Source organism: Callorhinchus milii, unplaced genomic scaffold (assembly GCF_018977255.1).
Source record: "Callorhinchus milii isolate IMCB2004 unplaced genomic scaffold, IMCB_Cmil_1.0 Scaffold5, whole genome shotgun sequence".
Classification (NCBI taxonomy): Eukaryota; Metazoa; Chordata; class Chondrichthyes; order Chimaeriformes; family Callorhinchidae; genus Callorhinchus; species Callorhinchus milii.
The window spans coordinates 5,310,231-5,335,642 of NW_024704746.1; the positions used below are offsets into that span (position 1 = coordinate 5,310,231).

Sequence of the window (25,412 nt, forward strand, 5' to 3'; positions counted from 1 at the left end):
CAGTGACCGAATTATTATTATTTGAAGGTATTTTTACCCCTGGAAAATGATCCACAAATTGACTAATAAACAGGTTCCTACTTACTGCTAGGTAAACAGAGGCGTGTGGAGTAAGAAAACGTCCAGGAATTAAACCCGAGGTGCATTCACTATTGAATATGCTACAGGACTCCACGGCTTGAGTGAGAAAGGTAGTCAGTGCAGGTTAGAGGGCGAGAAAGGTGAACAAAGATATTTGAATGGCTGTGATTCCACAGTGCATGGTTGCCACTTCCTCTTTTCATTGTTCCGAACACTGTGGGAATAGCAAGAAACACGATTGCCCCACAGAGAATTCTCAGTTTATTACCATTTCCATCATACTACCTTCAGAACGTAACATCAGGACGGACTCTCTGAGCTCCCAAGAATATATTGTAAATTTTAATGACAATGTTGTCAGACATACAAGCAAACATCATGAACTGTTTGACTGAATGAATGCCATGATTACACTTTGTGGGTGAAAGCTTGGAATAAATTAAATAGTTTTACACGATTTAAATGTTTCCAAAAGCTGCAATACGCCCCCAAAACCAGTTTGTGATTCAAACCAACATACTAATCATCTCACACTTCCTGCTAATAATACAGCACTGGAAATGTTACATATACATCACTTCATCAGAGGAAAGAAACTAACAGGTCCCTTCCCCAGTGTTTTTCTCTTCTCCCTGCTGAAAAAAACTGCCTTGTGCTGGGGCAGTTTCACAGGCAGAAACAGCCACCCTGCCTTAGGATGTCCCTCAAGCAGCCATTCTTTGTGGGGAAGGATTGCTGTTGAGCTTTGGCAGGGCATCCTGGTTAATTAAGCCCATGTGACATCCTTACCTGACATCTACACACCTGTTCCTTCCAACAGGGTCAATGTGATCAGCTGTGGGAACCCAACTGAACTTCTCTCACCTCCCAGCCCAGAGGCCAACTGCTACCCCAAGCAGCTGAGATCAGCTATCTCAGCAGAGACTTGAGGATCGAGCATCTACATCGCTCAGCCTCGCACCACACATCAGGTTTACTAAGCCCTTTGAATGCTTTAAGCCCTTTAATATGCTTTGAATAATGTTAAAAACATGTTAATACCTTTCAGGGATTATTTGAAACTCTTGCTTGTTACAGTCACAAGGATCAAAAAGTTGCTGGTTGGGCTCTGCACCGGTGCTTAGACTGCTGATCTCAGTCCTGGGGCCTCAGCACCTAACTCAGTGAGGGAGACAGAGAGAAACAGACCCCTGCTAGGAGCTTTGTGTGGGCACTGGGTGAGGACAGGAGCAGACTTTGCCATTATTTCCCTCCCACCTGAAGAATGGAGGGGAGGAAAGAAAGGAGAAATAATGGCCAAGTCTTGGAGGGTGCTCAAAAAAACATATCTTCAAGCAAGAGGAAGAGAGCCCACAGGTCTGTACCAGGCCACAGGAGCTCTTATGAAGAATAAACTTAAAACAGTACAAAACACATAATGAACCGTTGCAGTGTCTGGGCAAATGAGGAATGCTCCAGAAACAAAATGCAAGAGACATTCAACACACCTACGCACACAAACACACTCAAACAAGTCAGCAAATACATCTTATGGGGGTGGAGGGAGAGGAGGATGCAGTAAAGATTAGTATCCAGTGTAAATGATTCCTCCCAGCAATATACTTGGTTATCTTTATAGATATGACATTTTACTCACATCCAGGTGAGGAGTACTGGGTTTCAAGAGGCTTGTGTTCTAATTTGATTTGTGTAGAGAAAAGGTTTAGATACAGAAGTTGCAGAGACGTTGTGATTTGGTCAGGGTTCCTGGTGTGTGGTGCACGATTGGGCTGCACTCTGTCTTGCTTGAAACATAACCACGGAATAACATGGATGTATGTTTGAAGTAACGTTAGCTCGTTCTAGCCCTGCGCAGGGTTAAAGGGAAGTGTCACAGCTGAAATGATTCTTGACCCTCGGCATCAGTCTAACCCTTTGCCAACCACCACATTCAGTCTCCCTGGGCCTATTGAATGTTTTTTTGGTCATGTACAGTGATGGTCAAACAATCACTAATATCTTCTCAAAAATATAGGAGAAAGTGTCAAGAATGTCTTTGTTACTTTTAACTGAAAAAAATTAGCAATTAATTTTCTGGCCAGACCTTTTCCTCTTAATTCTCTCTGCAAGACTAAATTTCTACCTTGAATATATTTTCTGACGTTGTTTCCCTTTTGCCTGGACTAACTAAACTAGGAGGCGGCAGCAACTTGTTATTTAACATATGGTACCTCATAGGCTGCAGAACGTGGCGGCAATTCGTAGATGTTTCACTTCTAAAAAGTTTAGTTGTGGTCAACAGGACCAGCTTGTCCAGCCATGTCCTTCAAAGACATGTAAACGTGACATATGTGGAACTCTCAGTTTGGTTTGGTAACTCTAAAGCAGTGGTGGCCAATCTGTCCAGGCATTTAAACATGCCTGTAACCTGCACCAGACTAGCATGTCCAACCGTGTAATGTCTATGACCCACAGACATGTCCGTAGGCATTTCCAGGTATGTAAAAACACCTGTGGCACACCAAGAGTTAATGAGGAGTTTTTCACAGGGGCTACATTTGAAGCCACAGCTGGCTTGCTTTAACATGTCCTCCCGGTGGGTCAGTGTTGATTGCCTCTACATGCTGGAGTACTTCAGTCTTGTTACAGTGAGAAATGTAGCCAGCAGCTTTATAGCTATATAATCAAATACAGACAAACGGCTAGACATGCTCACTTTGTCTCTCTCAGCTTTTCCCTTGAAGGCACTAACTCGTGCTGGCAAATGGTTCCACAAGCCTAGCCTCCTTCTGTTAAGCGCTAAGTGCTCATTCCTCAATCAGGCCTGTCTGCAGGGTAATGGGGCCACAGGGGGCATCGCAGCCAAGCCTGATACTATCCTTCGACAACGCCTGTTACACACAAATCTGTGTATGTATGCAACATTGTCTCCGGATAGTGATCAGAAACAGTAACCTGAGCTGCTGTTTCCTCTTCCTAATCTGGACAAGCTGAAGCTAATTGCAGTATCTCCGCCTCAGATGAGATCAGCTAACTTGACAACTGTGGACCGTCAGTTTGGCTGAGATTCTCCCAAGGTAGTGTATTTACCTACTGAACCATTGTGGAAAACTTGACTTTTTAGGTACATTCCAGTTGATAGTCTGACAGAGTGAACCTTGAGAGCAAATGCACTTTATCCTCTCAAAATCCCTCTGCTCAGACTTTGTGAACACTTGGGGGGGGGGGGATGGGTAAATGTATTAGGGGTATGTGAGATTGGGTCAGCGCAGGCAACAGGAACAGAGTCTCTTCGTCACTGTCTGATTATGTTAGACTCAACTCCCTCACTCCCTGCAGAATGCCTGGCGTCTCCACTCTCCACACTTTCACCCTGGAACGTGACAGATTTTGAGCAGTGAAGAAGGATGAAGGAGAGTTACAGAGGAGCAGGTTTCTCACCCAAGCACAGTTGCGTACCCTGACAATGCCTGGCTTGCATGTTTCACTGGCCCACTTTGGCAAACAGACATCAGAAGTGATGAGCCAAAGGAAGCCGGTGAGAATTAGATTGGTCAGATTGACGTGGACATCTTCACGGAGAAACCTTCTCATCAGCAACAGAAAAACCTGAGAAAAAACGACTGATGAAAAGTACGCGTCACAGAATGGAAAGTGTTAACTCCTCCCCACCCGGTCCTATCCTGTACTTCCTCTCACGTCAACTTCAGGTCAACCTCCTCGATCAGAGAGTGAAAAATAATATCAGCACCACGAGCAGGATGATGAGTAGAATGATGATTCCACACCACTGCCGCCGATCTGTGGAAGAAAGGATTTTTAAAAAAAGTTTAATTCTTTATTTTTCACCGTCTGCTAAATATTCAGTCAGGCCTGACACAATGTTACTATCGCCTCACTATCCTCCTTCAGGCCCAGGGTGTGGGTGGGAGGGTAAGCAACTGGTTCCAAGGTGACATGTTCGCAACGGAATATCGAAATGGAGCCAACCTTCTGTGGTGGTTTCAGTAGTCCGGTACCTGAACCAGGGATTGGGTAAATAGGATGCGTCCCACCAGGGAGAGTGTACATTCCATTCCAGCATTTTATCTCTGAAATTTCTATGTGAATGTGGGCTGCATGGAATTCTGTTTGGTTTGGATACTCTTAAGCAAGGTGATAGGTTTCAGCAGGTGTCAGACACCCGCTTGACCCACCAAAAAATAACGAGCTTCAGGATCTCTTCCTGACGAGAAAGAGCCTGTATAAGTTCACCCACAAAATATACAGTCAATTCACTTTACAGTATGTCCTGTGAAGCACTTTGAGATGTCTGTAAGACGTGACAAGGCGCTATATCAAATGCAGGGATTATTATTATTAAATGTAAATCTGTATTGTATTCTACAGCCAAGCACCCAAGAGCCTCCTGAGTGAACTCTGCTTCCGATTTGTAATCTGTGTGTGTGAAGCAGCCTAGAGATAAATCACTGACCGTGATGGCACCCGCAGGATACACTCACATATCACAGCACCTAGCTTTACAGTGCTCTGGCACAGTGCCGCAGTCTTGACTGAGTTGCATCACTTTCTTACTCTGAGCAAACATTTACCACATGCAAAAACCTTCTCCGATCCACCCACTATCATCTTATTGTGTAAAGCCACAGTTAGCAGTGAGTCATACAGAGCACATGGTTACAGGTTTTACTCTTGGTTTGTGCTGAATTAGCCGATCAGAGCCAGTGCAGCTGCCCCTCAGTCACTGAAGAGGCGATTCTGCTCCAGGTGTTAGTGTATAAAACATAGGAAGGAAGAAGAGTCAGTGGGCGGTGAAACTTCAGACACACCAAATCCAGGATGTAGAGCAGAGTGCAGGAAGTGCCCCGTCTCCCGGGACTCTTTCCACCCCCACCCCCAGCATCCGGTCCCACAGACCATTGGCAAGGCCTGTTGGCGGGATCCCACCACTCAGGCTCAGGAATACTGCACACAGGATGACGACAGGAGGAAAAGAAAGAAGCCACAAGGTATAAGTAAATACTGGCATCGGGAGAAGGCACCGGGTTCCATCCCTTTCCCTTCCCACAGAACAACACCTACTGAACAATGTCTTGGCTTAAGCAGGGAAGGAAACATGTACAGGAAGCTGATTGACTTTGCTGAATGTTTTCATTTTACTAGCTCGTTCTGAACTTCAAATATTCCTGCTACCGTCAGCCAGCCTATGGGACCTCAGCCAAGAGTCTGTGGCCCACTGACTGCGGGGCTGTTCAGTCTTGGGGCCATCATAGCTGTTTCGCCAAATACAGGGCCAATAATGTGTATCCCCATCCCAACCTTTTAATAATAATCCTTGCATTTGATCATAAACCTTCATACCAAGTGCTACCAGACTGGCCACGATGCTGGTTCAAACTTATAATCATCGGTATTAAAGCTCAGCTTTATATAATGGCAGGGGAGCCATTTCATCTCCAATCTGACTCTCGAGATTGGTGAAGGTACACATACACCAGAATAAAATCCAAGGACATAAACGAGCCAATTTACAGATTCCTCATCAGCCCACCACTCTCCTTCATTACTATGGATATAATGATCGCTTACTCTGGCTGAGAAGAGGTGTAATATGACACTCGATGACACCCAACGTGATCTCTTCACCTTGCTGAAGTCAGGGTTTAAAAAGGCTGGAGTCAAGCACCAGTGTCATTTCCTGGAAATTTCTCTACGCCCACTTCCTGTTTCCATCCACAACTTCCTGCTGCTCTAACCTTATTTCCCCGAATCAAACTCTGCATCACATTGGGGACTTTTAACCGTCTCCCACACAGATACGCACCGCCTGTCTGCATCAGCACTGCCCAATCAGAGGCTACAATCAGTCAGATAAATACAACCACCACATTTGATAAACACATGAACCTCATTAACACAAGTAAAGATGCAGGTTTGTGGTTGTGCTCAGACATTCAAAATAGAGGCTAATGAAGCGGAGGCACTATGTTTCCCATATCACCAGCATTACATACATTATTGGCCTAGGCACAGCCTGTGTACATACATGAAGTCCAAAGATAGTTTGGGAGCCTAAGCTGGGAGCCGGAGGTTGTCGAAATGAGAGGTGTTTAGATAGGATTTTAAAAGCAAAGAGGGAGGGGGCAAAGTAACTTCTAAAGAGAGATCTAGTGGGTGGCGGCAAAGTAGCTGAAATTGGAAGGCAGAGTAGAGAGTGAGGCGTGAAGCAGCTCACATTTGGTAGAGTGGAGGGAATGGCTGGGTAGCAGATCACTGAGATGGATCCATTGCTTTGCCCAAGCCTACTTAAATAATAATAATCTTTGCATTTGATATAGTGCTTTATCACGTCGTTGAGTGCAGTGACTGTGTTTTGTAGGCAAAACCAGCAGCAATTTGCACAGAGCAATGTCCCACAAACAGTCGTGGATTAAGTGACCAAATTCTTTTTTTTTTTGAAGGATTATTACCCCAGAAAGTGAACCACCAATCGATTCATTACCAGGGTTCTACTTTCCTTTAAGTAAACAGGAACGTGGAGTCAGGAAACGCGTCTAAGATTTTGCCCTGCTGGGAATTGAACCCAGGTCCTCTTGCTTGTGAGATGAGCATCCTAACTACTGCGTTAAGGGACTCCTTAAAGGTCTGAGTTTAACGTTATTTTGGTGAGGTACTGGAAGCCAGCATCCGTCACCCTCTTCAAGAGAGGAAGAGAAAGGAAGGAAACGCTCAATGACAATGTAAATATATTGAAGCTGTTGAACAGAAAATTCCCTCTTGCACGAATGCGTTCAAGTTCCTCCAACTCACCGCTGGTCATGTGGGACACTTTGGCCAGTTTCTTCATGACGTTATCTAGACGGTTCTGCGTGCTGTCCAGCTCGTAAGAGAACTCATCCAGCATTCTGCAGGGAGAGAGAGGCAGCAATCAGCAAGCCTGGCGTTGACTCGGACAATATTCATCACACACCGCAGAAACAACTTCTCACAATGCTTCAGGCGCTAAAACATCTTTCAAAGTGTTTTACAGTTATTATTGTCAAATGTAGTGACTGTTTTAAATGCAGAAAGCCACATTATGCAAGCAAAATCTTGAATGACAAATTTACATGGGGGATAGTCGGCAAGGACTATGGGATCTTTCACATGCTTACATTTGGTATACCACATTATCATCTTGTTGCGATGTGTCAAATCGCTTCACAAGAAGTGGTGTGACTATGTGCAGTTTGTGGGCAAACTTGGTAGCCAGTATGTGCATAGCAACGTCCCACAAACATCCACCTGAATAGGTAGAGACAGGACTGTGGGTTAAAGCAGTGGTGACCAACTTATGGCCGTGGTGCATGAAGAAATGGCTGCCGAACATTTGCACTAGGTCTAGGTAAGCCTGTGTTAAATTAATATTTTGCTTCCAGTAGCTACTGAGTAGCCACATTTATTGTGTGGCCATAAATCAAGAAATATTTAAACAAGAAAATGCATTTTGGTTGGCGACAAAAAATGCTGTCCACCACTGTGATGAGGTCTCATCTGAAGAGTAGGACTTACTTACAATTCAGTGCTCCCTTAGTGCTCCACTGGAGTATCAGCCTAAACTGTAAGATCAAGTCCTGATGGGGCTCTTGAACCCACAACTCTGAGGTGAGAATGTACCGACTGAGCCAGACTGATAGAGATCCTACTTCAGCTTTCTAGAACTCAAGGGAATATAGGAATTGCTAGACAGAAAAAGACCACGGTTCATCTAGTTCACTTTCTACCATTCTGGTAGTCACATGCTACAATATTGGAGATTGATGATAATAATAATCCTTGCATTTGATATAGCCCCTTATCACATTGTTGAGATGTCTTAAAAGCGCTTCACAGAATACAGTGGAAACTGGACAAATTGGGGACAGCTATTTTGTCCGGTTTAAGACATGTCCAAGAGTAACAAAATACCATTCCCTGCCAACGCCACATCAGGTGTTCACCTGATAGAACATAAGAATTAGGAGCAGGAGTAGGCCATTCGGCCCCTCGAGCTTACCCCGCCATTCAATAAGATCATGGCTGATCTATTCTAACTCCACCTACCCGCCTTATTCCATATCCCTTAATCCCTTTATCCACAAGAAATCTATCAATCTCAGTCTTGAAAATGTTTAAGGACTGAGCATCTACAACGCTTTGGGGTAGAGAATTCCATAAATTCACTACCCTCTGAGTGAAGAAGTTTTTCCTCAACTCAGTACAAAAGGGCTTACCCCCTAATTTTAAGACTGTGATCCCTGGTTATAGTTTCTCCAACCAGGGGAAAAAGTATCTCACTTTCTCTTCAACCGTGCCTTCAGCTCCCCTCTTGACTCTCTATCCCCTCCTCACTCCCTCCCCTCACCCTGACCATTTCCCCCCTGCTCGGGTCTCGACCCAACTGTCCAGCACCTTGGGACGTCCTCCCGACGTGAAACGCGCTCTTATAAATGCAATCTTGTTGTATTCTGTCATGATAATGTTGTTTCACTTGAAGTAATGCTAACCAACTAAACAGGACACTAAGAATTTTAACCTAGGAGTTAAAGTTAAAATCCTGTACCTCACAGAATTCAGTAAAATATATTTCCCTTTGTTTGATAATTAATTGATTGGAATTAATTCTGTATAGATTACTCTACAACAGAGTGGAAAGCTTTGGGAACTTTAGATCCAAAGTTGCTTGGTTCTTCCAAGCAAACTACACTTACATCATGTCTCAAATTACTCATATACAGTATCCCAAAATATTATTTTCTAAAAATTATTTTCCAAAATATTATTATTTACATCAGAGCCACGGTTTAATTTTACAGTTGCTATAAGATGGGAGCAAGGTTGTGTCAGTGTCTAAAGTGAGAGATAGGGGAGGCTGCCTGAAATCAGATTTGATAGTAGTTTTCAAAAAGGAATTGGATAGGTAATGGAAAAGGAAAAATTTGCAGTGTTATGGGGTAAGAGCGGGTTAGTGGGAGTAGTTGTAGCTCTTCCAAAGAGCTGGTACAGGCACGATGGGCCGAATGGCCTCCTTCTGTGTTGTAAGTTTGTATGATTCTATGAAGCGGCCACACTCACACCGCCTGCTCCTCCAGCTCGTTGCCAATCTTCTGTGACATGTTCTTCAACACCCCGATACTGCCCGACACCAGTTGTAGCTGGTCATCCTGCTGCTCCACGATCAGCTGCCACAGACAAGAGAGAGACAGCGTCAGCCTCCAAACCATCATAAGACACACATCAGTAGCCAGTCCAGGACAAGACCTGCAAGTCACTTGGAGCTGAACTGGCTCCAAGGTGACATGTTTGCCAACGGAATGTCAGAATCGAGCCAGTCCTCTGTGACGGTCTCCACTCCAGTTCCTGAGGCCAGGGGAGTCCACAGTATTCCAGGGCACTGCTGATGACAGCACAGCCCAGCTTGGCTCATCAGCGGGACTTGGAAGGGCAGACCAGTCACTGGGGACAGGAAATCCTTCCATTCAGGCTTAACCCTGCAAACCAAAGCTCTAACGGTAGGGTGGTCCTAGCCAGACGAGCTCTGGGAAAGCGCTTGCCAGACACTGCTCTCAATGGAAAGAGATAAGTGGCCAATGATTCCAAATTTTGGTGGGTAAACGTGGATTGAGAGTGGGATCCAAGATAGGAAGAACAATTGGAACTCCCCACTTTTATTTGACACAGCAGTGGGGGGTGGGGGGAAGATTCCTTTACGACAGATGGAGAGCTATCCCTTACTCCCCCGTCCTGACGTGAAAGGCGCCATACAAATGTAATGTTGTTGTCAGACCCATTGCTGCTCAGGTACCTGCTGCTGTGCCTGTTGTTCATCGATGTACTGTGAATTCACCGTGTGTAGCTCTCGGTCGAGCCGGCTGTACTTATTCTCCGGAGTGGAGCTCCATCCCTGGCTTCCACCATTGCCGAGCAGAGCCTGCGTGCAAGAAACAAGCATTCAGTTGTTCCTGCTGCGCTCTGTGCTTTAATAACTCACTGAGTCATAGAACCCAATTCTGGACTCAGGCCTTGTTATCAGCACAATGCCTCTGTACAGGACTGCAGCAAACTTTCCCCACAAGTAAAATCAGGTGCTTGTTAAGAGGGTCGGTAGCTGCAATGAACGGGAGCAAGACGTATTTGAATACAGTTGCTTTGATCACAGGTATCTCAGAGGAGATGAGCGTGCCGGTGTGTATATAACATATACAAGTGTGTTTGTACATTCATGTGTATGTGTGTGTGTCTATATCACGTGAGCTTGTTTCTGAGTCTATGATTGTATGTATGTGAGCATGCTAGTATGTTTGGGCATATGAGCAAATGTGCAAGTGTATATGCGTGAATGTGCATACATAAGTACACAGACTTCTACTTTGGCATAGGAGCAATTAGAAATTCTCTTCCAAAAGTGATTTGCAGCAGCATTCGTCAGGCTGTGTGTCAGGTACGTGTTCTGTGAGGAATTGAGCTCTTGAATCGTCTGTCAATGTGACAGGCATCTCAGAGATTCTGAATTCTGTATCTATCGTGCATTTATTTTGTGGTGCTGAAATGGGAACTTTATCCACCCTGTTTGACGTTGGGATGCAGAGGGGTTATGAGCACTGGCTAGCTATATTGATCAGCTAAAGCACCATACTTGCCTGTCTGTTCTTCTGTTCAACTAATGCCTGTACCGAGGAACTGGACATATGATCCTTCATATCCTGTCAATGCAACAAAATAATTGGTGAGTAACAAAATAACAGTGAGTAACTGCAGAGCTTCAGCTGCAAAGGTAAATGGTGTCAGAGTGGGATGGGAGCACCTGACGTGTGCTGTTAAGTTGATACAAACCTACAACCCACTACATTGTTCAGTCAAAGCACCAACTAACAAGAGAACCTAAAAGTCCAAAACTTAACCATGAGTCTGGATGTGGTCGTGTGCTCCTTCTACTCAGCAGACTCTGGCTGTCACCCATGTTTCCCACGGTGTCCACTCCACTATCGGCTGAAAAGCCTCCCTGCCCCCACCCTTTGGAACTCCATCCCAGTCCCTTCGCCTTGCCCCCTCCCTTGCCTCCTTCAAGACCCATCTCAGGACCCTCTTGAGGGAGAGTATTCCAGAGTTTCAGGATGTAACAGCTGAAAGCGCGTCTACCGATGGTATAAGCAGGTCGGAGAGGTAGGGAGGCGCCAGGACACGAAGGGATTTGTAGACGAGTGTGAGGATCTTGAAATTGATCCGTTTCATGTTAGGGAGCCATTGGAGTCTGGCAAGAACTGGCGAGCTAGGGGTGCGGAGTTTAGTGCAGGTGAGCATGAAGGTGGCAGAATTCTGGATTTTGGGATAGTGGAGCTGGGGAGACCAGTGCAGACGGCACTGGAGTACTCGAGGCAGGAGGTGAGGTTACCTTCACAATTTGCTTTGTACTTGTGATAAATGCTTTTCTCTTGCTCAGTTCTGCTGGATCCAGGTTAAACTTGCGAGGATTTGTCTCCACAATACATAAACCCCAGTTAAGGCAAAACTTCTTCAGCGACAAACATCTACAGCACTTCAAACCAAACAACACTGGCTGTGGCCATCCTGACAGTTAACAGGTTTAGGCAAACACTAACCGGGGGCGCTGAACAGAAACCGGCAACTTCACATCGATCCTCAACTATTATTCCAAGCTGCATTTTCCTCAGCCTCTATTCCTCGATGTTGCTCACAAAACTAAATGTATTATTTAACGGCAAAGCACAATCTCTGATTAGCTCACGCACAAAGGTCTACCACTTGGGTGAGAAGGGGGGGGGGGGAGAGAGAGAAAGAGTTCCTGAAAATGTTAACTGAGCAACTTGCGCCCCGTCCTCACCAGGCCGAGGTCCTCACCTATCTATAAATCCCATCATGCCCTCGCACATCACTCTCTCTCCAATCTCCTCCTGCCCCACTCCTCTGCTCACCCCTTTATTCAGCTAACTCGGGCTTACCTTGCATCATCCACCCCTATCGTTCGCTGAACTTTCCAGTTCGACTTCCCTCTACCCATCTGTCTTCCTCCCTTAAAACCTACTTCTTTGATAGCCTACTGTCACCTCCTCTTCCATCTGCTTGGCGGCCACTATGAAGCACGAATGTTATTGTACATGAAAGGCACTATATAAATCCAAGTTGATAATAATAATTCTTGCATTTGATATTGCGTCTTATCACGTCTTCGAGACTTCTCAAAGTGCTTCACAGCATTTACTGTAAAATGGATTGACTGTATACTTTGTGGGTGAAACCCAGCAGCCAATTTCGCACAGCAATCGTGGATTGAACTGACTAATTTATTACTATTATTTTTGAAGAAATTATTATCCCCTGAAAAGCGATCCTCCAATCAACTAACAATTGATTTCCTACTTACTACTAGGTAAACAGAGAGTTGTAAAGTAAGGAAATTAGCCCAACATTTCACCCGCAGGGAATTGAACCCAGGTCTCTCGCTTGCGAGGTGAGTGCTCTAATCACTGAGCTACAGAACTTGATGTTGTTGACAAAAGGATATTAATAGTCTCGTCGAGGTCTTCCAGGTCCCACTCAATGCTGCGCAGGCTATTTCTCAGCTCATTCGTTGTCCAGTCACACTCCTCCTTGCTGGCTGAGGAGGGATCTTCCAGCAGCTCAGTCCAGCGCTGGTACAGTCCCTGGGCATTGTTAACTGCTTTCTGCACTTCCCTGTAAGAAAGAGAACATATACTTGAATACTCAGACTCCCAATGGAATCCATATTCCTTCCTCCTCCCAGGAGTTTCTCCTGGTGTCCAGGCTAACAATATGACAGGTAAAATTGGTCACTTAACATTTTGGTTGGACAGGTGCCTGACACATGCAGAAACTCATCACCAAACCAAACTGAGAATTCCATGCCTCCCATCTACATATGGAAATTCCAGAGATAGATTTTTGGAATGGAATGCGCACTCTCTCCCTGGAAGGACACATCCAGGCACTCGCCATGACACTATGAATTGTACAGGTCAAGTGAGGGTTGGACCACAAGGATTTTCTCAATCCTTCCCTTCGAAGTCTGTGCATGTCTGGAAGGGTGCAAACTGCACATTCATGCTGAAGGGAACTGCTCTGGTGAGAGGAGCCAGATGTGATTAGTGATTTCCAGCTGCCCTGCAATCAATTTTACAAGCTCCTAAAATGAGCCACTAATATTTAAACAAACCCAATGATATCATGACCAACAAAGCACTTTATACAAAGCGGATAGAATGGCTCTGCTCCATGCCTGTCTGGTGCCTGGAGCCACACTTTATAATCCTCTCACTAGATTGGAGATTCAGTTAATGCTCCACCCACCTCAACTCCAGGGAGCAGAAACTGTGCAAATGGGGCAGGAGCTGAATGTGAGGCGGAGATTGTCAAACAGGATGTCAGATAACCTGGGCACCTGGTATTAGATTCCATGAATAATTCCCTTGGATTAGATTCCAGCCTGTGACTCCCGGGTTCAGTTAATAATAATAAAATAATAATCCTTTCATTTGAAATAGCGCCTTATCACGTCTTCGAGACATCTCAAAGCGCTTTACAGAATGTACTGTAAAGTAAACTGACTGTATATTTGTGGGCAGAACCCAGCAAAAAATTGCGAACAGCAGTGTCCCACCAGTCGTGGATTGAGTGACCAAATTATAATTTTTTTTATCCTTGAGAGAATATTTTCAGGCCTGTGGAACAAGAACTACAGGACTCCAGTTAATGCTATATATAACCCCCGGTCCCCTTATTCAGTTTTATATATAAACGACAAAATTACATTTGTATAGAGCCTTTCACATCGGGCGGACACCCCAATAACCCCCTGAACCCCTGTATTAGATTGTAGACTGTAACTCACCCCCGGTCTGGGAGTTGGGGCACTTTCTGGTCTGTGTGTGTGTGTGTGGGGGGAGGGAGAGGGAGAAAGGATTCCATCACGAGGGTTCAAAGGTGAGGGGCGACCCCCCCCCAGCGGGAGCCCGTGTGGCGCTGGGAGGAAGGTCTCACTTACCCTTTGACGACGAAGAAGGGATCCTCCATGGACATGGCGATGGTGGCGCCTTTAAGAGGCGGCGGGGTGGGGGGTCCCTTTAAGAGTCTGGGGTGGGGGTGATCCCTTTAAGAAGTGGAGGGTGACTTTAAGAGGCGGCGGGGCTCATGGCCGCCTCTCGGTTACCGGCTGTATTTCTGTGCGTGAGAGTGAGAGAGAGAGTGCGGCGGGTGTGGGCGCGGCGCGGCCCCGCTCTTCTCTCTGGCCCTTAGCTGCGCCTCACCGCCGCCATCTTTCCCTCCTGCGTCCCACAGCAACTGCTGCCGGGTCAGGGGTCGCCCCGGCGATCCCAAATCCGTTAGTAGCCCAAAACCCGCCCAACGTAGCCCAATGCACAACAACAACAACAGCAACAAAACTGACAGGTGTGAAGCGCCTGTCACCCTCGGGGGGGACGTCCCCAAGCGCCGGACAGTCCATGTTTCGGACCCGAGCTCGGGCTCGGGCTCGGGGAGGGTGGAGGACAACAACAACAACTTGGATTTATATAGCGCCCTCCACGCCGGACGGCGTCTCAGAGCGCTTTACAGTAACGGATCCCAGGGCCGAGCCGGGGGGAGGGGGCAGAAGGTGACCAAAGGCGTGGTCAAAAAGAAGGGGGAGGGCGGGGGGGGGGAGGGGGGAGGGCGGGGGGGGGCGGCCCAAGGCGCGGTCGAAAAGAGACGGGTCTTGAAGGTGGCTAAGGAGGGGGCGAGGCGGAGGGACTGCGGGGTGGGGTTCCAGAGGGTGGCGGCAGAGTGGCTGAAGGCTGTGTATGAGGGTCTGGGTGTGTTGAGTAAGGAAACTCGTCTGTGGTTTCAACATGTCCGGAAATCTCACTTGTGAGGTGAGTGCTCGGACCGCGACGCCACCAGACTCTACGCTGTATAAAATCGATCTCACCTTGTGATCTGAGGGACCACCATGTCTTTTCTGCTCCTGTATGTTCCAGTTTACTGAAGGGGAACCATTCAAGTAGAGAGTTTGACAGCTACAGGGTGTGACCTCCCTCTCCAGTAACACTGTGTTTATTGTCTTATCCACTTTTCATTTAGGGACGTGTGCAATGGAGTGACTGCCTTCTGATGTCAGGACCCTGGTCCAATTTCCGACGACAAAGTCTGGACCTGACGGCAATTAGAGGTGAGCCTGAGATCAAGTGTCAGACACTAAACACACATCTTGAGGGCAGATTGTGAGGGGACTGAGTCAAATCTGCTTCAAAAGCTTGTGGGTTCAACCCACACTTTGGAACATTGAACTCACATCGTCTAGACACTCCAGTGCAGTGCTGGGGGAAGTCCCATGGCACTATTGACAAAGAGAAGGAGGAGTCCTGTAGCTCAATGGTTAGAGCACTCGCTTTGCAAGTGAGAGACCTGAGTTCAATTCCCGGCAGACGGTGAAACCTTGGGCAAGTTTCCTTACTCCACACAGAGCCTAATAATAATCCCTCCAAAACCAAAAACAATAATAAATTGGTCATTTTCAATCTACGACTGTTAGTGGGACATTGCTGTGCGCAATTGGCTGCTGCGTTCGCCCACAAATATACAGTCAATTCACTTTACAGTGTGTTCTGTGAAGCGCTTTGGGACGTCCTCCCGACGTGAAAAGGGCTATATCAAATGCAAGGATTATTATTATTATTATAAGGGAGTTTCTCTCCTCTGGTGTCCTGGCCAACAATCCCTCAGATAAAATTGGTCATTCATTTTATGGCTGTTTGTGGGACAATGCTGTTTGCCTAAAAATACACATTTCAGAATATCCTATGAAGCACTTTGAGACATCCTCGTGATGTGAAAGGCACCATATCCAATGTAAGGATATGATTATATGGCGGCAGGCTCCAATCCCACTTCCTGCTGAATGGCTGATTGCATTTGGGGCAATGATTGGAAGAGTATGTGTCAATTAAGAAGGAGGAAATCAGACATGGTTTCCACTTATCTCCGTCCAGAGAACCCTTCCAGGGAAGTGTGTGTGTTTCGAAGTCAGGTGAGGACAGGCTCAGTCTTGGCTGTGATGTTTCCTCAGTCAAGTAGTCAACATTGCATGATAGATGCTTTTTTTCAGATCAGCGGGGTCTGTCCACCTATCACCATGAGTATCCGAGAGTATCCAAAGCAAGCTGAGAATGCCATGCAGCCCACCTACACATGGAAATTCCAGAGGTAACTTGTTGGAATGAAATGCGCACTCTCTCCCTGGAAAGACGTATCCTGCTTACCTAATTCTGGAAAGTATTAGGCGCAGGTTGGCAAGAGCAGAATCGAGATTGCAGTTGGGGACTGCAGAAAGTATGTTAGGGTAACTGCTGGAGTCTAACCAGCTGAAACCACATAGCTTGCCAGGGCTAGCACTGTCTGGCTAGCTTTCTTGCTGTTTGTCCAGATGGGACCAGCCTACCCGTTAGGGCTTTGGCTTGCAGGGTTAACAGGACCTAAGTGGGAGGATTCCTCACTCCCAGTGACTGGTCTGTGATTCTAGGTCCTGCAAATGAGCTGTGCTGTCATCAACCGTGCCCTGGAATACTCAGAAACCACCACAGAGGGCTGGCTTGATTCTGACATGTTAGAATTGCCAACCATGTTACTGTGGAGCCAACTCAGCTTCAAGGAGACCCCATAAAACACATGTGTCAGCATTGGGGAAGGTGGAATAAGTAGCAAGTCAATTAAATTAATTTCTGTTTACTTTCGATACACTGGCAACATTGAGATACATGTGTGTATCAGGTGACTGCTTTAGATTTTCAGTGAGAGTAACACTTTATGTAATGTGGCAAGTCTTAACTGTTTGCAATGAGGAATAGTTAGTTATTTATGAGCCTTTTGAGTACTGCAGTTAAGTAGGCCATTTGATGGCGGCTGCCTTATTCTCCAATAGAAGCAAATAAACAAACCACTGGGTTAGCACCGCCTCTTCTCACCCTCACAAGCCTGGGCTTTTGTGTTGCTATCAGATCACATGCATCATTCAGTGAGTGAGCTGTTCCCAAGTCCCAGCACACAGCACCGCCCCATGGGATCTTTAACATCCAGCCTGAACAGGCAGACAATGGTAGATCCATGAGTGTACGTGTGTGTGGGCAGGTCGTTTGACTGTGCAATGCGTGCGCATACACGCACTCACACGCTTTCTCTCTCTCGCTCTCACACTTTCTTACGCTCAATCTCTCTCACGTTTTCTCTCTCTTATCCCAAGACATCAGCGCATAACACCGCCTTTTTTGGCAGTGCAGGGAAGTGAGCTCAGTTGTCAGGTTGTGCTATTCAGGGCGGGAAATATCCACCCCGTGCTTTGCTTTGGTAACCGCACAGTGTTCAAGTGCACGGAGCATCTAAAGAGTCATTGCGTTCAACAGCGGCTGACCTGTGTGTGTGCACGTGCGCGTGTGTGACATCCGGCCTCTACAGAGCCGCTGGCCTGCTGTGTAGGTCCCTCCCACTCTGTTTGTACATCTTGTGACAGACAAGTGATGTGTTTGCATGTGCACTCCCCAGCCAAACAACCTACCCCCCCCCTCACACACACACTCATGGATGTACCATTGTCTGCCTGTTCAGGTGGATGTTAAAGATCCTGCAGCGCTATTGGAAAGGAAAAGGGTCTTACTCTCTCACCTGTTTCTTGGCCAACAATCCCCCAGATAAAATTGGTCACTCACTCCATGGCTGTTTGTGGGATATTGTCGTGCACAAATTTGCCCACAGTCAATCCACTTTACAGTATATCCTGTGAAGGGCTTTGGGATGTCTCGATGACTTGATAAGACGCTATATCAAATGCAAGAATTATTATTATGTTATTAATATTGTTGTTGTGATAGTATAACATGCTCGGTGATGTGTGTGGGTGTATTCTCTCTCTTCTCCAGGGCACTCAGTACAGTGGTTTTGTTACTTATTTACAATGGGGTTTCTCAGTCTAAACCAGTGACAAATGATCCCTATTTGTCAGGTCAGTGTGCTACAGACACCAAGCTGACCTCAAGCCCTCTCCACCCTCAGTGTCCACTTTCTCCCTTCCTCTCCTGCAGGTACTGACTCACAGACCGCATTACCGACCTAGTGCTAGCACAGCCCCCCAGTCACCATCCTCACTGTTAAACCTTGAAATGGCGAGTAAATCAATTGTGTGGGAGGGGGAGCTGTCCGCTCAAACAAACCCAGGCTGCTCACAGCAAGGCTGGCTGGATGTCAGGTGGTCCCAGAGATCTGGGCTAAGGGAGGGGAAAGTCACGCAGGGTTCCTGCTCCTGACCCCAACCTGGTCACTCTTGCTGGTGGGTATGCGTGATGCACGTTTGTGGTTTATGTGTGTGTTTCTGTGTGTGTATGTATGTGTGTGAGAGGGGTGCGAGGGGAGAGGTCATATGTATGATATGTGTGGTAGGCTTGTGTGTGGCCATATGTGGTATGTGCAGATGTGTGAGTTATGTGTTTATGTTTGTCTGCATGTTTAGTATGTGAGTATGATTCTGTGTGTGGGGGTGGGGGGTATGTATGTGGACATATGTGGGATATGTTTGTGGGTATGTTTGTGGGAGGAATGATGCATGTGTTTGCGTATATATATATATATATGTGTGTGGGGGTGTGTGTGGAATGTGTGTGTATGTGTTTGTGGGAGGAGTGGGGGGAAGGGTTGTATAGGGTTGTATGTAGGTTGGAGTTGGGGTGTGAGTGGTTGTATTTATTGGCTGAGACTCAGACCTGATGTAACATTGCCATTGACTGTTACACATTACAAGGTTCTGAAGAGCTGCTGCTACAGTCCAAGCTGACGCTCTAATGCAGTGCTGGGGAGAGGAGGGAGGAGCTGCATTGCCAGAGGTGCTCCCTTATCCCTCCCATGTCCCTCCCCCATGCCCCCCCCATGTCCCCCCCCCCCCCCCGTCTCTCTTTCCTCTGTCCCTTCGCCCCTCCTCCCCAGATTGCACCTACTGTGAAACTGTAAATAGTGGAAACTCGTGTCTTTAAGGCACGTCTCCGTCTGACGTCAGGGCAATGGAAACTATTCCTTGTAGTGCTGGCTCTTAAGGTGTTGTCATTTGGTAAAGTTATCAGCTGATCAGGGACCAGAGTAAATGTCACATCCCACCATTCCCTGCCTCCCAGCCCGTCACCCTGCCTCCCAACACTCCCACTCGGTCTCTTTGGGGTGGCGGGCGGGCGGGCGGGAGGGCAGGTAAATGGAGTTGAGTTGCTGATCAGCCGTGATCTAATAAAATGGCACAACAGGCTCAAGGGGCTGAATGCCCTATTGCTGTTCCTTTGTTCCTCTCTCTGGCATGTTGTTGACTGGGATTCAATAATTCACATCAAACGCAACTCAGAGGAAACTTGTCACATTCACCGCTGTGCGGAACCCGTCTCTCCTCCCAGCACATGACTGACTGAAACTGACACACACATTACATCAGCCGGAAATTCCTCACCAACATACAGTACTCTGCCCTTAAAGGCAGTCCTGGGTCCCTTCTTTGGCTCTCTACTATAATCCCATTCCTTGCTGTCCCCCCATCGTGTCTGTGCTGGTGCTCGCTCCACCACTGGAGCTCTCTACTCTAATCCCATTTCCTGCTCTCTCCCCATCGTGGAGTCCTATGGCTCAGTGGTTGGAACATTCACCTTGCAAGCGAGTGACCCGGGTTCGATTCCCGGCAGAGCAAAACGTTAAGGAAGTTTCCTTACTTTACACACCTCTGCTTATCTCGCTATAAGTAGAACCCCGGTTGTTAGTTGATTAACAGATCTTTGGGAGGTGGGGGTGGAGTGGGGGGTGGTATAAGGAACAACAGCTGCAATGGGAAGCTGATAAATAAGAATCAGAACACTTGCATTTGATATAGCACTTTATCACGTCATTTGAGACATCTCAAAATGCTTCACAAGATATACTGTAAAGTGTAGTGACTGTATTTTGTGAGCAAAATATGGTAGCCAGTTACACAGAGCAAAGTCCCACAGAATGAGTAACCAATTTTTTGGGGGGATTCTGAAGTCAGGGTATCAAGGGATATAGGACAAAAGCGGGTAAATGGAGCTGAGGTGCAGATCAGCTGTGATCTAATAGAATGGCAGAACAGGCGCAAAGGGCTGAATGCCCTACTCCTGTTCCTATGAGGGGGTGGCTTGGAAACTTGGAGAAGAGAGAAGAGAAAGCTGGCTGTGTAGATGGACAGAATGGCTAGGAACCTGTTCACAGTCTGAGCTGAGCTCTGTGCCACATATTGTGACTGACACAGCAATGAGGGTTCATGACAACATTGCCTTGCAACACACCCATTCTCATTGATCTTTTTATGTCTCACTTCCTGGTGAGTTCTAGGGAATTTTTAACAATTTGTTTCTTCCCAATTTTTCTCTTTCCTCTTTCCTTCATGAAGGGGCTGACATGTCCCTGGGGTCTGGTGTCTCAGTTTCTGAGTTTCTCCCACTGCCCTCACTCTCCATACCTCATTCCTCCATGTGGGAGGTGAGACAGTATGTGTCAGCAGGAGATTAATTCAGCACAGGCTTCACTGCTCTTGCCTAGTTTTAAATTTGGGAGTGACTACATGGACTGCATTGGGATGTGGATCCTGTAGTGTATTGGTTGGAGTGCTCGCTTCGCAAGCAAGAGGACCCGGCTTTAATTTCCAGGCAAGGTGAAACCTTAGGCAAGTTATAACAGCAATAATATTTGCATTTGATTTAGCGCTTTATCATGTCGTTGAGACATCTCAAAGCACGTCACAGAATAGATTGTAAAGTGTAGTGACTGCGTAGTTTGTGGGTGAAATAAAGCAGCCAATTGCTTTAAGCTGCTGTCGGTTCCAACACTTAATGTTTCACCCACAAATACACACTTTACAATATATTCTGTGAAGAGCTTTGAGACGTCTCAATGACATGGTAAGACGCTATATCAAATGCAAGTATTATTATTATTATTAATGGATGTTATTATTAATGGTAGAAGGGCTCTCCAGCAGGTTATTATATTGAGATGAGAGATGAGCTGTGACTCCTTGAATGACTGAATTTGAGGCAATCTGTAAAATTGCATCTCAACTATTACATTAAAGAACTGTGATCTTTGGGAATGGGGTTGAAGGATATCAATTTTTCCTTACGATTACAGATCAAAAGTTTGAATTAGACTGATTTCAGTTTGCAGTAACATCACAGGAGAGGTTTGGATAAGGACCAATGTTTAGTCAGTTTTATGACTTCAGGAAAACCCACCCTAGTGTTCCCCTCCCCTCAACCACACTTCCTGATAGCCCAGCCCAGCTGTTGATTCCCTTCCATTTAAAGAAATTCTTCCTGGTGGCTGGCTTAATATTACCCTTCACAGCTCTGAACCGGTGCGCGCTCTACCATTCCCCCCTCCAATTGTTGCTCCTCCTGGCCTGAAGATGTTTGATTCCTTTGGGGAATCAGTAATAGACCCAGATGGTCATTCATAGAAACCTTAGGCAAGTTTCCTTACTCCACACACCTCTGTTTACCTCGCAGGACGTAGGAGCCCGGTTGTTAGTCAATTGGCAGATCGCTTTCTGGGGGTATTAACCCTCACCACCCTAAAAAAAAAATGTGGTCACTCACTCCACGACTGTTGGTGGGACATTGTTAGCCAGTAATTCTGGCCCGACAAACTGGATTCCCCCCCTCCCCTTAGTCTGGCTAGCCAGGGTCTAAGTGTGTTATTGCTGTTGCTTATTGTTTTGACACTGTAATATTAAGCCTACACATATCCCTGGGGCCCTTTTCATGGAAAACCCATGGTTCCTGTATACAGCATCTTGCATTTATCCACATTGAACTTCATTTGCCATTGATCAGCCCAGCTGCACATGGCTATCAAACTGTCCTGGGTAAAATATTGGTTATCCCCATTGATTCCACTATCTTATGAGCTACATCCAAAATGTCACCACTTCAATGGAATTTGTTATACTTGTCCCAATATTGCACTCTGGGCCATTAGTCTTGATTAGGAGGCCAGAATTCAGCAGTTCTGATAAAAACAACCAGTTTAAAATGTAAGACGGAATTCAAGAATTTTTCATATTTCCGCACTATCCTTAGTTTTGGTCTTTTGGACTAAAGACGGGAGAGGGGGATTGGAAGCTTCTGTACCCACTTAAGCGTCTTCGGACCTGTTTCCCGTCCTGAAGGGCAATTTGTTGTTGTTGTTGATTTTAGGTCAGAACCGTAATTGCTGGGAGAGAGGGGGCGGGCAGTGCCGCTTTAAGAGCTCTCTTTGGTGACGAATCCTATTCAAATAAAGCTGCGGCGAGCGTGGGCTCCCATTGGCCGATGTGAGCGGGGGGGGGGGAGCTTCCGTTTGGCGGGGGGGGGAGTGTTCGTGCGTGCGCTGTGATTGGCCAGCGGCATGGGTTTGTGCGCTGCGATTGGCTGGCGTGGGGGCGGTGGGGAGGCTATAAATAGCGGCTATTTTTAAACCGTTAGTCAGTCAGCGGCAGCGACGCCGGTGGAGGAGCTTCGGGTTCAGGAGCGGTTACAGCGGCGCAGGAGAGCGGCAAACCCCGGCTCAGCAGCCGATCAGCGGGAGTGAGAAGCAGCGGCGGCGGCAGCGGCGCCGGCGGTTGGATTCGCGCCTACAAACCAGGCCCTTCCTCCCGTTACTCACTCGCACGTTACCCCGCGGCCCGGGCCCGGCTTCACACTGAATTCAAACCTCGACATCGTTGGGAAAGTTCCGGGGCCGCCGTCGGTTTGCGCGGACGAACTTCATTCCTTCGCTTAATCTTCTCCTTCGGGGCTCCTCTTATTTATCGTAAAGCAAATCGGAGGAGGAGGCGGGAAGATTAATTATTTTTTTTGCGCGGGAGGAACCGGAGAACCATTACTCGCTCCGTCTGTTTAAAATTAAACAAAAACCCTCCCCTCAACTGCCGATGATGGAGTTCAAGGTGGAGGCCCACCGCATCATGACCATCTCCCTGGGGAAGATCTACAGCTCCCGGGTGCAGAGGGGTGGCATCAAGCTGCACAGGAACCTGCTGGTGTCCCTGGTCCTGAGGAGCGCCCGACAGGTCTACCTGAGCGACCAAGAGGAGCTGTGCCTACAGGAGATGTCCCAGGCCCCCGCAGAGCAGGGGTCAAGCTGGGCCGAGATAGAGGAAAGGACCGTCGTCTCCGAGACCCCCAGAGATCAGGAACCCAGTTGGGTTGAGATGGAGGAAAGGACTGTCTCCGACACCCCCGAATTTGCCAACGAGGCCTCAAGGGTCCAGGCGCCAAGTTGGCCTGACACTGTGCCTGAGATCCCTAGAGGTCAAGAGCCAAGTTGGGTTGAAATGGAGCAAAGGACTGTCTGTGAGATCCCTGGAGATCAGAGTTCCAATTGGGCTGAGATGGACCAAAGGACAGTATGTGACACCCCCAAGACTGCCGACGAAGCCTCAGGGGACCAAGGGCCAAGTCGGGCTGCGGTGGAGGAGCGCACGTCTGCCTCAGAGGTGGAGAAAAGGACTAACTGTCAGCCAGCCCCAAGCTGGACAGAGTTGGGCAAAGTCTGCGTGGATTCTGAGACAGACGCCAACCGAGTTTCGGTTCAGAAAGTTGACTCGAGTGAAGAGAGAGACAGTTGCCAGACTGTGGGCAAAGCCTCGCTGCCGGAGTGCTGTGCACACAGGGAGCTGAGGGCTGCCAGAGAGCAGGAGGAGCCTTTGAGCTGTGACTTAGCGACCAAAACTTTGCCTTGTCCCAGGAAAAGGAGAAATGCTGAAAAAGGGGAAGCGGAGACAGAAACCCCGCTCAAAAAGGCCAAGAAAGAGCAGGAACCTTTAACCGCCACGACCACCACTCAACACTGTCACCAAGAGGAGGAGGAGATGGAAACCTCCAACGTCTCCAATCTCATCACTATCTTCGGCTCTAGTTTTTCTGGACTCTTGAGCAAGGAGGGAGAAACGGAGGGGGAGAGCTCCGGGCAGATCTGCTGTGACCAGGTCTTGAGCAACATCGGTTCCTGGAGCAGGGCGATTGTTGCCTTTTGAAGATTTTGGCAAAGAAGAGAAGGAAGGACTTTAATGGGTTTACTCTGGATATCAGGGGTTCTGCGAGGGCCACGGATGTAGCAAGGGGAGTATTTGGGAAGTTGTATTTCAACTGTTCGACCCCCTCCCTCCCCCCCACCCCCTCACCCCAAAGGTGCCCCTGAGAAGCACGTGGAGAAGTTCCCTCAGATGAGGGATTGGAAGTTTTTTTTTGTGAAGAAAGCTGTTTGACACGAAAGGCCAGACATTTCCCTACTTTCCTTTCTTGGACTTCGTCCAAGTTTTAATGCGGGGGGAAGGGAAGGGGGGGAAGAGAGTTTTCTTTTGTTCAGTGTGTAATGTTGAACACCCTACTTTGAGAAAAGAGAGGCGGGGGAATGAAGTCTTTTTTTTATTCTCAAAAGTTTTTAAGTGCTAACAGGAGGATGTGGGAGGGAAGAAGTTCTCTCACTTTGAGTCAGGGCAGAGTTGCTGCTGTTTTTTTTCACAACTCCCCGATGAGATAACAAGGGACATGATTTTTTCCCTTCGCGAAACCTTATTTGTATTCATTAATTTAAATCGTCTTTGTTCTATAAAGACTCCTTATTTGTGTTTAAAATTACAAAGTGCTAGGATTTATTTTTCCCCTCCCCTTGTTTTATAGTACTGTAACAATTTGTTGCTGTTGTACAAATGGTGTAATTTACACGAATTAAAATTATTTTAAACTGATCTTCTGTGTTCTTGGTGCGGGGGTGGGTGGGGGGTGGGGGCTGCTGTTCGGTCAGTTTTCTGGCTGGTCTGGGGCTGAAGGGGTTAACTTGTGCATTCACACGGAAATGTGCAGTGAGCGTGGGGGGTGGGGGGGGAGGGGAGTTTCCCCTGCGGCCAATTGTTGGGAGGAATGTGTTGCTCGCTCCTTTTAAAGAGACACTGCCCCTTTTGTCAGCCCCAAGTAGGGGAAAGTTCAGAGTTGGCAAGAATCAACCGCAGCTTTCCTCTCGACGCTGCGTTAAAGCTGGGGCGGTTTGCCAGCAAAGTGCCGCGCTTGTTCGTGTTCTGTCGCACATGACGAGCCAGCCAGAGGTTTGAAATGGGGACAAAATACAATCTTTATCTCACAAAAAGAGGGCTGTTTTTTTAAAGCTAATTTAATTCTCCCCAGGATTTTTTTTGGCGCCTGGAAGGTGTGTGGCGGGGGTCTGACAGCAGCTGCCCACCCTTACTCTTGCCTGCCATGAAGGTGGGTGGCCCTGGCAGACAACAGACCACTCCTGCCAGTCTTTCTGCTGTG

The 25,412-nt window shown here is 47.3% G+C and overlaps 2 protein-coding genes across 2 annotated transcripts; one reads left to right on the forward strand and one right to left on the reverse strand.

Moving 5' to 3' along the window:
* Positions 1-325: 325 nt before the first annotated feature.
* On the reverse strand, positions 326-14,394 carry stx6 (syntaxin 6). Its single transcript, XM_007902952.2, has 8 exons — positions 14,099-14,394; positions 12,602-12,771; positions 11,471-11,565; positions 10,719-10,781; positions 9,884-10,009; positions 9,154-9,260; positions 6,871-6,965; positions 326-3,861 (listed from the first exon to the last, which is right to left on the reverse strand). The coding sequence occupies exons 1-8, from the start codon at positions 14,131-14,133 to the stop codon at positions 3,785-3,787; spliced, it is 768 nt and encodes a 255-aa protein (XP_007901143.1). The 5' UTR covers positions 14,134-14,394; the 3' UTR covers positions 326-3,784.
* Positions 14,395-22,586: 8,192 nt separating this feature from the next.
* ier5 (immediate early response 5) lies at positions 22,587-24,850 on the forward strand. The gene has a single exon (XM_007902953.2). The coding sequence runs from the start codon at positions 23,033-23,035 to the stop codon at positions 24,134-24,136; it is 1,104 nt and encodes a 367-aa protein (XP_007901144.1). The 5' UTR covers positions 22,587-23,032; the 3' UTR covers positions 24,137-24,850.
* Positions 24,851-25,412: the final 562 nt, after the last annotated feature.